The following is a 12,079-nucleotide window of genomic DNA, read 5'->3' as shown; positions in this document are numbered from 1 at the left end:
TGGCATTGGGAGAAAAAAGATTTAGAAGTTGGGCACTTTCTGAAAATGTTTCTCTTAAAGCTTGCTTCCTACCAACTTCAGCTATGATAGGCTCATCTTCTGTCACCAGCTGTTCCTGTATCATGTAAGCAATGAAAAATGAGAATTTTTACAAGCAAATGTTGGTACTAAAAAGACTACGACAAGCTTTACTGAGATTGGGTTTACTTTTGGATTATCAACTGCATAGGTTGGTAAGAGCATAATGGTTTAAATGCAAGCCCATTTTGAAACAAAAGAACTAATGCTCTTTGAAACAAAACAACAAAAGTGAGCAGTTGCGTAATCTTTTATTCTTTAAAAATAGTACACTGGGGTTTTTGAAGGTTGTCAATAAGTATTTCCTTTTGCCAGCTCAGTGCCTCTGGGTTAAAGTAAAACAGCTTAAATATTCAGTGTTCATGCAAAATATACCAATAGATTTACACTACTACACAAGTTTCCAGATTGTGTATTTAGCTTTATACTATTACACAACAGTTGGTCTTCAAATGTGGGAGCACTATTATAACTCAGCTTTGTCCTTTAGTTGATCTTTCATACATTGATTCCTTCTTTTTAGCCATTCATACTAGTTTTTGTATTGAGCAAGGAACCTGGACACTCGTACAATTTGAAGGTTACTCTTATCTGATGCAGGAGTGACAAATCAATGCATATCCTTGCTGTCTTTAGTTGGCCCCATCAGAGAAAGAGATGATGCAGTAAGAAAGTTTTGAGGGGAAGAGAGATTCCAGCTAAAGTAGAGTATTAGTAGTCATCAGCTAGAAAATAAGAGTTAAGAGAAGAACAGATAATGAGATTTTCATAATAGGAAATATGCGAGAAGAATATTTGAGAATTAAGCAAATTGAAATGCTAACTCTTACTTTCAATGGTGAGAATACAGGTGCTAGCAGATGTGCCTCTGTTGTTGACTGCTTTACACATATATTCACCTTCATCTTCTGGGAAGGTTTCTGGCAAGTAAAGGCAATAGGTTTCTCCTCTTTCAATATATTGATAGTCCTCAGAGTCCTGCAGCATTTCTCCCTCGAACCACCATGTAACTTCGGGTTTTGGTTCTCCAGTAATTTTAACTGTAAATCTCACTGGCTCGCCATCCACAACTGATGTGTTTTTTAGTGACTTCTTGAACCAGGGAGCTCCAGATCGAGCTTGATCCTCCTCATCTTCACAAGTAGAACCATTAAGAATGCTTCCTTCCTCTTCTTCTTCCTCTTCTCTTTTCTGTTTTAAAAGAAGCCAATTTAGAACATTTAAAGTGGCAATAGCAGTATGGCTGCTAGTGATACGTATTTGATTACAGAAAAGGTACCATGTTTGTGAAGGGGAAATGCCACACCTGTCCTCACTAGATTACACAATGCACTGAATCTGGATATGGAACAGGCAGTGAAAGGGATTTTAATGAGGCTGGGAACTTGGGGTAAAATAGAGGCATGAATGTAGATTTCATTTTCAGACTATTGGAAGGATGCGATTAACTTTGCAGCATCTCTCTCATACTCTTCAAGAACATGTGAAAATACCACAAGTAATTTTACATTATTGCAGCAATTCACAGCAGCTGTTAGAACGAGTATAATGCGCCTTTTATACTTCTGGCAGTGTTGCCATCAGTGGTAATCAGATGCTAAGTTAAAGGACACTTAGGACTGAAGAAAAGGTACTTTGTAATTTATACCTTCTGTAACGCTGCATCAATTTCTTTTTGTTCAAACTGCATGCGTAGTAATTTCTGTTCTTCAATTCTCCTCTGCTCCTCTTCTTCCCTGGCTCTTGCCATTTGCTCAAAACGCGCCTTCATGTTTACTTTATGAGTAAATGGCGCCTCAGATTTCTTGGCTGGTCTCACATCTACCTCGTCATCCTTGGGAGGAAAAAAATAATAAAAAAACAGGAATTAACTTGTTTACTACATTTTAAATATATATGATAATAAAACTAGTTTTGTAGAGCAGTAGTTCTTAACAGCAAAGCCACCCAGAGCCCTGTTTTTGTCAGAGGTTTGTTTAATGTTGGGTTTAAAATCAAGTCTCGTAATAGTTTATCTCAGGGACAGGGCAGAATACTTGCAAAAGTGATTTCAAAAAATGTTAGAAAAATACTCCTAAAGATTTATTTTCATGTAGAAGTTGAATACTGCCTTGTGGTAATGGCAAATCCTTAGTCACTTGACGTTCATGCCATAATGTTATGGTAGCTTCAACACCTAACACAGGTTGACCTTGTAGAAACATAATTACAGTGTCAGTCATTAAATTAAAAGCTCAAAAATAAGAGGCTTTGAGCTGCTACGGATGTGACTGACTACTGTGGACAGTAACCTCAGAATGAGGCTCAGATCAGACTTACTACCATTAAGTTTCCTGCACTGACACATGATTATGTCATGAAAGCTCATGTTGGGGTTTTGCATCGCGGAGCACAGTGATGATTTATTAGTTAGACTGATAGCTTCACTTCTTGTTTTTTCCCTGTGGAAAACAGAGGTTCCAGTCTGAAGCATAGGTGAGTAGGCATCCTTTTCTGCTCTGCCCTGAGAAATGACGAGTAAAGATGATAAAAAGATTCTTCAAATGGTATTGTTTGGTTTTGGTGGTGTTTGATTTATTTCTTTTTTTTTTAAATTCATACAGTGGAAAATGAATTAGAGTTCAGAAGAAGCAGCGATTCATGTGATGGTTAATAGATTAATTCTCAAATTGGAATGTTTCAAACCCTCAGGCTGGCAGGTTTCAGGTTGTTAAAATGCTGAATTGAGGACTTTGAGCAGAAAAACAGATCTCTGTTTGACTAGATGACTGATAGTAAACTGGTGCCGTTTCCTTTAGGGATGCTGAGGTGAGACTTCCTCATGCATCCAAAGGAGGGAACAGGAAAGAAGTGAGAAAATAATTTTGCAAATACAGCAAACTTTGGTGAAAGCAGCAGCGTTCTCCCTTCCTGGATCATTAGTGTGCTAGTTAAGCATATCATTAACATATACAGAATGCAACTTACCTCTTGAAATTTTTCAGCTTCCCTTTCTCTTATTTCCTCATCCATTGCTCTTCTCTTAGCTCGCTCTTCTTCAATCTTCTTCTGTATTTCTTCTTGAGACAATTGTCCTATTTTTTCAAACTTGCTTTTTAAGTTCTTTGCCTGAATAGAACCACTTCTTTTTAGCTTTATTAATTCTTCATATTCTTTGCTTAGCTCAAAAGTTTCAGACTCCTCTTCCAGCTGTTCAGAAATTACAGAACATGTAAGATGGAAAATGCTCTTAATCTTTACTCCCTGTTCTCCCCACAGATAGGTGTAATTTAATACACTTAACCAGTCCTCTTAGTTATTTGAAATCAGCACAGAGACATTTTCCCTCTAATTTATTTTTCCCCCCTCACTACTCTCAGGATTATTGGTTAGTATCACATCTAAATGAGATACAGATTTTAAAATATCTTGCTTGAATGTAGCCTTTGTTGAAGAATTGCTGTCAACAAACCACCCTTCACAGACTCTCAAGACCAGACACCTAGCAATACAAAAAACTTAGTTATCCCAGATCTGTAATTTACCTCTCTGACTTACTTGCAATATGACATGAAAGAATTTTCTAAAAACTACTTTAATAAACAGAAAACTATTACTTTTTTTTTTTTAATTCCATAAAAAGCAGATGAGATCTCAGGATGTCATGGCTGGAAAAGAAATGGCAGTTCTGGATCCTGTAGTCAAACCACATCTGAAGCTGTAATTGTTGATACTTTACCCCTCCTTTTATGACTTCTGACTGACAGTAAAGATGTATTATGTTTTTTAGTTGGAGGTCCCTGTCTGTCCTTTCTTCCCCAGGATGTAATACAAAATTTAGTTGTAAAGTTTGCAAACTAGGGTCTTTACTACTCTCCCAGCTTAACAAAACCGAACAAATGTAGTCCTCTAACATAGAAAGGGAATAATAAAGAATTGCCACCCACAACCAAATCAAATTGAAGCATAGAGTTCATGAACATGATGTTTTAGGTGTTTGGTATGCAAAGCAAATTTGTGTGTGATTTTTAAAATCAACTGTGACAGTCTTCAAACCCCTGATATGCTGATTAGAAACAGGTTGAGGTCACTGTAATTCTTTCCTAATTAGTTAACACAGCATTCCCTTGAGGAAAAGCCAGAATTTTGCTCTTTCCTACTTTCATTCTTGTATATTCATTTGGGAACTAGATGTTTCTGTTCTCCCAATATTGTAAATATTACATCATTGTTTTAGTAATACCGTAGAATTTTCAGAAGTGGCTGTAAGATAAACTTAAAAATTTGAATTTTTTTTACTTTAAGGGTGGCAAGGGATAAAAGCATCTTCCTGGTAGATTAGTGATAAAAATATACATGTCGTCCTATATACAATATTGCAGATTTTAGTAATTGAAATTATCTATTATATTTTTATTCACAGAATCATAGAATACCAGGTTGGAAGGGTCCTCTAGGATCATCTGCTTAACATAGCCTTTGATATACAAACCTCTCCCATTTCTTGTCTCAACTGTTGAAATTCTTGCTTTTCCATGTCCAACTTTTGCCTACGCTCTGCCTCTGTGCGCCGCTTTTCTTCTTCCATTTTTTGTCTCAGTAACTCCTCAAAATTAATTTCCAGTTTGCCAGGTATGAGAGATTCTTGAGAAACTGTTTTAAACATTTCTGGTGATTCATCATCCAGCACCTGCTGGAAATTCAGAGCATTAGTGAAACATCCTGAAGGTACCTGTGATGAAATCACAGTGTCGCTCAGACATAAAGATGTCCAAGTATTTTGCCACACCTGGCACAGTGCAGTGAGATGCAAGATGACAATGTGGGTATTCCTCTAATCTTTTGGGAGGGAGTGTGTTTGCTGGGGGCAGGGGTGTGTGGTGTGTGTATTTGACTTTAGGTCTTTAACATTACAATGCTAAACTTCTGTAATGAAGGTGAAGGTGTTTATTAAAACGCAGTCTTTCCTGTAAGATGATGGAGAGGATGTCCTCTAAACGCAGCTCAGGGGCCTGAAACAATTCATTCCTGTTTATATCACAGACTATCATTAGCCAAATCGCTTGTGTTTAAATGTCATTGCTCTTAACACTGAAGTACATACATCTGTAATCTTTTTCAAAATAAACTGAATTATATTCCTGTTCTTAAGCAAAATTATTATTCCCAGTAAGGACAACTGAACAGAATTTTCTACAAGAAAGTTTTCTTGTGCACAAATTGATTATGCTAATGTACGTTGCCAGTTCATTGCCTCGTACAACCCAACAGTGAGGCTGTCCTCCTTTCCTGCCCTTTTCTCGGGCTTCAGAGTAGGGCTGGGCTTTGGCGGTCATTCATGAGCAGTTTGTTTATTTTGCACACTAGTTCATGAGAAGATGGTAGGGCTCAGGAAAGGTGATTTTCATTACTTTCAAAAGCAGGAAGTGTAAGAACAAATATTTAATCCGGCAATTTGTTGAAGCAAAGCATTACTGAAATATGAAGCTGTATGCTACAGAAATGGCCAAGAGGCACGATGTGAGTTATGCAGGAAGATTTTAAAATAACTTCTTGATAGACCCTCTATAAATATAGGTTTATGCATGTAACTATGTAAACATTAACAGAGAGTGTCTCAACAGGAATATTCTGTAGATAAATGTGTGAGATGAGGTCAGGTACTGATCTAGTACTGTGCAGTGATGTGGCTTCAGGCACTATTTGGTCAGCACGGGTTTGAGAAGCCTTGTGGCAAACATTGCAGAGCCCAGTATGCCTTCAGTTGGAGGAGTTCCCAATAGTAGTAATCAGTCAAACACTAAAAAGAATTAAAGGAGCAAAACTTTCATTTCAGAAAGTGTTTCGGCTAGCCTTATAAAGACACAGAAAATAAACATATTTTTTAAAAGATTCTTTAGCACTCCCTTTTCTCTTTATTGCTACTTGCTGCCATTGTAACTAAAACATTTCACTGCTGTTTGTGCCATCATAGTTCATACTGCTGTCTGGACCTACTTTGCCCATATCCTTTTTATTTGTCACAGCTCTTTCAATAGTTTTTTTTGCTCAGTCCCACTTAAATACTGCTACTCAGTATGGATTTCCTCCAGATTTTCCCTCTGAGTAAGCTTACAGTTGGATTTCAGCCCCACCGTTCCTTCCATTCTTCATTCGTTTTGCATAATATGGGCATATTTGTTGAAATTGTGTTACGGAGACGTGGAGTCAAAAACCAAAGCTGTAAACTATTGCCTTTAATGAAAACAATGCATAGCCACATGGTTTTCAGTGGTTAACCACAGCTAAATTAGCAAAGAAATGTGAAAGTCTCCTGCTTGGAATGCATTAGTTCATATGCTCATCGCTTCAAGAAGATACAGAGCTAAGTGCATTCATTCAAAACTTACTAACACATGTATGTATAAGCTTTAAAAAGCTGTACATATGAGGAAGCACTAGCAGCGGTCTGCTCTGGATTTTTGAAGCAGTGAGTTATGAAAAGACAGTAAGCTAATGTATTCCTGGTTAAAAAAAAAAACACAGGAAAAAATTCGGCTGAATTGAGTGATGCACAAAACCCTTGTGGTTAGTTCAGTAAATATTTTGGCCATATTTTGTGAAGTGAGACCATACATTTTTTTCTGCAAAGTGGGAACAGATGGCAGTGAGAAGCAGTCCTGTAACAACATAAGTTGCAGCACAGTCAACCAGTTTTCAGTGGGCAAACAGTGACTGATATGAATTAGAACTTTTTTTTTATTCTTGCTAAGACAGGTTCTTTATGCAGTTTCTAATGGAAAGAGACTGACAGGGATGAAAGATGAATGCTTCGGTCTGAAAGTGATCATCTGGATGGTGGGGAGCATGGAAGTATAAATGTAGCACAAGTAAATGTGAAACAGGGAGACCCTTCCAAAAGGAGGTGGAGTTTGTGTTTTCCAGCAACAATATTACTACTTCTGCGTGTGTATATTTTCAAAACTAAATTATAGAGAATAAACATGAAAAAGGTTCAAAAATAATGACTTAATTTAAATGCTTAAATACAAATTGAATGTGAGTTTTTACTACTGCTGAAAGAGATGACTAATGTGTTCTTAAAACATCTAAAAGCACATCTGCATTGCTGTTATGTTGTGTAGCTGTGGAAAATGGGGATAGCACAGGCTTCTGTTTTCTGTTACGAGTAATAGAAAATGTGTTGTTCATATTCAGGACGCTAATTAACAGAAAAATTTCAAACATGTATATGCTGAAAATACATTTTCCGTGATTTTTTTAATTTACTGAACGTCCTCACTGTCTGCTGTTACAGTGCAATCACGGACTCTGTGCTGCATCTAATGGATTAAACCTGTTTAATCAGTGAAATTTTTCTTGCCTGGACACTTGAGCTTATTGCTACACTGAGGCAGAAAAAAAGAGATTCTCAAAAAAGCAGGAAAAAAAAAGAAGACAGCACGTACTTTCTTTGCTTTCCTTTAGTTGTCTGCTGTCTTTTCATAAAAAATTGTAATGGCAGAAGTCCAGCAGCACTCTTTTGCTTGTTTGTTTGTTTTCTTTTTCCCTTTAGTGGTTTTAGCTTCTGTTTTCTCTCTTTGGAGGTATGAACAGACACTATTTTCCCTAATTGCTTACCAGTACGATTTCAAATATAAGTTTACACTGTAGTTTCTCTGGGTAGTCTTTCAGCGTAGAGGTCTTGTCTTTGGCCCAATTTTCAGGCAGAGGGAGCGCTGCTAGCAATATTAGTAGTTGTACGAAGCTTTAATTTGTCTCCAAAGCATTGCTTTGAATGGTGAAGAAAATGTTGTTAGGCATGCAGTTGGTCTTTCCCAATAAAACCACAGAGGGGAATGTAGGAAGACACTGCCAGATGGGCGGGTTATTCCACAGTTCTGTATGGCACATCTTGCCCTTCCTTATGAAACAAACAATACTTCATTTTACTTGGTAGTTGTGTAATTTAATACTGTATTTCCTAACATCCACCAATAAGTAACTGACTTAAACCCAAAAGCCTGCTGAAACGTGAAGTTGTTGGAATAAGCATGACGAATACAGTGAAAAGCTCCATGCTAGCTATTTTTTATAAATAATGTTGTTGCCACCCTCTGAAATCAGGCCTCTTTCTCTGCCATCAGGTAGTGTCAGTATGTCAGCCCTAGGTCCCTGGGAATTTGTCTTCAATATAATCTTAACTCAAATTTTAGAAGTTGTTGCATATCACAGATCTGTATTTGTCTAAGGTAGTTCCATGTTATGAATTGTTGTGATGGTAAATGCCACAAGTTACTTTTTCCTGTTTCTCTGACCAACCAATGAAATACAATAAAAACATCAATTACCTGAGTTCAGCCTTCTTAATTTTTCCTTCCTAAGGGGCTACCGATGACTATAAAATTTGTACTTGCAGTGAGCAATGTCCTAGTATGCCATTAATTATGCTTTAGCTAGTAAGAACTGATTGGTGGACACCCTGCAGAGGTAGGGAGATAAACTTGGAGAAGTAAAAGGAATTGCTCTTCCCCCCAGCAAAAACCAACAAACCCTCCTTGTGAAAACATTTTGCTTTCCAAGTTTGTCGCATCTAGCATATAATACCTGCTGGACACAATATCTCAGTTTGCCTAAATTATTTCCAATCCTTTCTAGGCTTGCTGTGATGATTTTTGGTAAAGGAACTCGATTAGTTTACTCACACACACCTTCTAATAAGGAGTGAGGTGAGCTATTTAATGCAGGAGTTGATGCATGCATTCCTCACTGTAAAGCTTTATCCCAGAGCTGCTTTCTAGTTCATCAGAGACTTAAGTAAAAGTTAAACTATATACGAAACAAAAATGCCGTACCATGTTCTTCCTTGCTTCAGCAAATGCTCTTTTCTCCTCTTCTATGCGTCGTCTTGCATCTTCTTCTGCTTTCCGCTTTTCCTCTTCTCTCCTCTGTCTTTCTATCTCCTCAAAACTGAGTCTGAGTTTACCAGGACGGAATTCTTTAACAGAATTTTCAGATTCTTCATCACCACCTTCATTTATCTTCAGAGAAGAGGGAGAGGAAAAAATAGAAAGGACTTATCCAAACATAAAAATATTATTTCTAGGAAACAAATACTGCATTAATTCCTTCCTGATCTTTTATAGTTGTTATTTTTTTGTCCTGGGGGAAAAAATGTATCAAGAATTTGGTTCCAATAAGAAACATTCTAGTCTTGGTTTTAGCCAGGGGAGGGGAAAAAGAAATTTATTTCAGTATCCTGTACGTAGCTTCTGTAAGTTTTAAAGATCTGTTGAGTGTGCAATTCAAATAACAATTTGTTATCACACATTGGAAAAGGCTGAGTAATTAAGTACATATTTTAGGGTCTCAGGGTTGGATCCTTTATTGTAAATCACTCCCTATTCACTTTCTTTATGTCACTTTCATAGACCTTTATATACCATCAAGTCTTTTTGTTTGCATATAAGTTGTTTTCACCAATGTGCTTACCAGTTAAAAAAAAAAAAAAAAAAGCTGTAGAGTTTTATAGCAAAGCTAAACCAATTAACATTTGGCTGTTACTCCAGAGTGAGATTTTTGTTTCTTTTCTTTTTAGACATTTAATCATCACTGAAGAAAGGGAATTGAGATACTCTGATGTCTTCACTGGTGCTTGTCTCCACTTATCTGCTAAGAGAAGCCTGGGGTTTGCTAACTGCAATCAAGAAGAAAAGAAGGAACCATCTTCAGAAGATATCTCAGGGTACATTATTTGTTTATGGAGGAAATTGACTGGGAACTGTCAGAGTATTGATATTCCGGATTCCTGTATACTGCAAGCAGCCCTGGGACTGGCATGTGGGGTAGCCAGTTAAGGGAATTATAGAAGTATTTTGTTTGGAATTCATGGAGAAAAAAGGAAGAATTGAAGGAAATTAACTGCTGAACTCCTTTAGGAAAACCTTTGACTTCAAATTTTGATAACCACTGATAGCAGATAAAACTGAACATTAGAAAATTTCTTTAGAAATAACGAATTTGTAAATAGCTTTATATTACTTGGTTAATAAATGCATATACATAAGGGTGGGAAATGTGAACAAAACTCCAGTTAGAATGGTTAGTGACTTCACGAAGTTCACTCTCCTTCATTTTCTTCCCATTTCTCCTTCACTAGTATCCCCTGCCCACCCCCAAATAACAAGAAAAAAGTACGTTATTGACATAATGTCAAGGCTGTTGGTGCAGAAAATTCAAGTGATTTATTGGAGGTGGGGGTAGAGGAGTAAACTACGATTTGGGTATCATCTGCCTAAACATAGAACCCTCTCCATTTGGACCAGTTGGGAATTTCAATGTTTCAGCTTTCTGAAGGTTCTGCGGTTTGTTTTTTCTTTTCTTGGAGAATATAAGTTTCTTGAATGTTTTTGAAATACAGCCAACATAGTGATCTTGAACTGTTTGTCCAAGAATGTCCATTCATAATTGTACTCTTTTTAAGTTAGTTACCAGATTCCTATAAATAACGTTCTTGAAGATTTCATGGAAGATTAAAATCTCATTTCTCACTAATCTTCTTTGTATGTGTATTAATTATGTGAATTAACAAAGTCATAATGATCATGATTGTACAAGGGAACAATATTTAAATACAGAACTTAAATGCTTTTAGAAATGGAGTCAAATGAGGAAATACAGAACTAAACTATCTTGTATATCTTATGTTAATACGAAGTGTATGATTCCTTTCATATGATCAAAGAACAAACCATAGTGAGGTCTGTTTATAGTTGATCTAGAATAAGTCTGTCTTATGATAAAGAACACATATGGAGGCAGTCTTGCAAGTAATATGAAACAGGAACTGTGAGCTACATTTCTGACAGTTTGGGGCTTAATCTAGTAGTTTCTAGTATATTGTTGTTTATGTCAATACATAGAAGAGAGCCGACCTGTCTTTTTTTCCATTTCTTCATAACAGGAAGTTGTAATTGATGTAGTCATCTATCATGTTTATAAATAAATACGGGAATAAGAAATAGCATTCTGTTACTACAGAATGTTTTCATCAAAAACTAGTTCCTGAATCATCTGAAGCACTATCTAAGAACAAAACAGACAACTAATTGTCTTCCTGAGGACTTACAGCTTAAGGTACTACAAAGTGTAGATATAAAACCTGCTAAGATTGCTGGCAAATGTAAAACACATAAATTTCCCAGTTTTACTAACAGAGTGTCTAAAGCATTATGCCAGTGTGGTTACTGACTTAGAACCATGCTCAAATATATGTCTTTCAAAAATTAATGGTGATACAATTTTCAGGCTCTTGACAGCTTGAAATATAGTTAAAGAATAAGAAAAAAAGACGAATCGGATACAGGAAAGAATGTAAAAGCGTATGTGATGTGAAAATTCTGTAACAACATGAACAATTTACCATTCGCTGTCTAGCTTCTTCAAAGGCACGTTTTTCTTCTTCTAATCGCTGTCTTGCTTCTTCTTCTGCTTGCCGCCTTTGATTTTCCTGTCTTTGTCTTTCAAGTTCCTCAAATGTCACTTTCAGCTTACCAGGAGACAGAGACTCTTGTGTTTCATTGGCTTCATTTTCACCCTGTGTAAGAAAAACAAAATAGTTATATCTTAAATAATAGATATTTATTTCTTAGGTATTTTTAGATGAGTGGTTTACCATGACAAATGAAAGGCACTTGGTTTCCTTAAGGAATTGGTTTTGTTCCTCATATTTTAGCTTCATTTCTTCATCCTGTCTCTCCTTTCCTGTGTTCTCAAAGTTTATTTTCATCTTCCCAGGTGTTTTGGTGGGTTTTACAGGCACTACTGTAACTAGCAGTGAATCATCCCCTTCCTGTCCAAAAAGATATTTATTATATTTTCATAAAGCTTGACTTCTAGACAGACTTATTTCTTAATGAAACTGCTGGTTTTGCCTTTGTGCACCAGTGTTTCCAAGAGAATTACTTGTATTGAGTATTAACAGCAAGACTAAACCCATCTGCCTAAGGCAGTCACAAGTTTTCGTATAATATCTGAAGAGCGT

The 12,079-nt window shown here is 36.5% G+C and overlaps 1 protein-coding gene across 2 annotated transcripts in view; it reads right to left on the bottom strand.

The window, feature by feature from the left end:
- Positions 1-321: 321 nt before the first annotated feature.
- Positions 322-12,079, bottom strand: part of NEXN (nexilin (F actin binding protein)) — a 15,964-nt gene continuing 4,206 nt past the window's right edge. For both annotated transcript variants that reach the window (XM_009884691.1, XM_009884692.1), the window contains 7 exons: positions 11,711-11,887; positions 11,459-11,632; positions 8,892-9,077; positions 4,550-4,747; positions 3,046-3,267; positions 1,727-1,912; positions 322-1,269 (listed from right to left, as the gene is read on the bottom strand). In XM_009884691.1, coding sequence (XP_009882993.1) covers positions 898-1,269; positions 1,727-1,912; positions 3,046-3,267; positions 4,550-4,747; positions 8,892-9,077; positions 11,459-11,632; positions 11,711-11,887 — 1,515 coding nt within the window. In that variant the 3' untranslated portion in view covers positions 322-897. The remainder of the gene's footprint in view (positions 1,270-1,726; positions 1,913-3,045; positions 3,268-4,549; positions 4,748-8,891; positions 9,078-11,458; positions 11,633-11,710; positions 11,888-12,079) is intronic.

The sequence above is a fragment of the Charadrius vociferus genome, unplaced genomic scaffold (genome assembly GCF_000708025.1).
Source record: "Charadrius vociferus isolate BGI_N301 unplaced genomic scaffold, ASM70802v2 scaffold163, whole genome shotgun sequence".
Lineage (NCBI taxonomy): Eukaryota > Metazoa > Chordata > Aves > Charadriiformes > Charadriidae > Charadrius > Charadrius vociferus.
The sequence above is the reverse complement of the archived record's forward strand: the minus strand, read 5'-3'. Positions and strand labels throughout refer to the sequence as shown.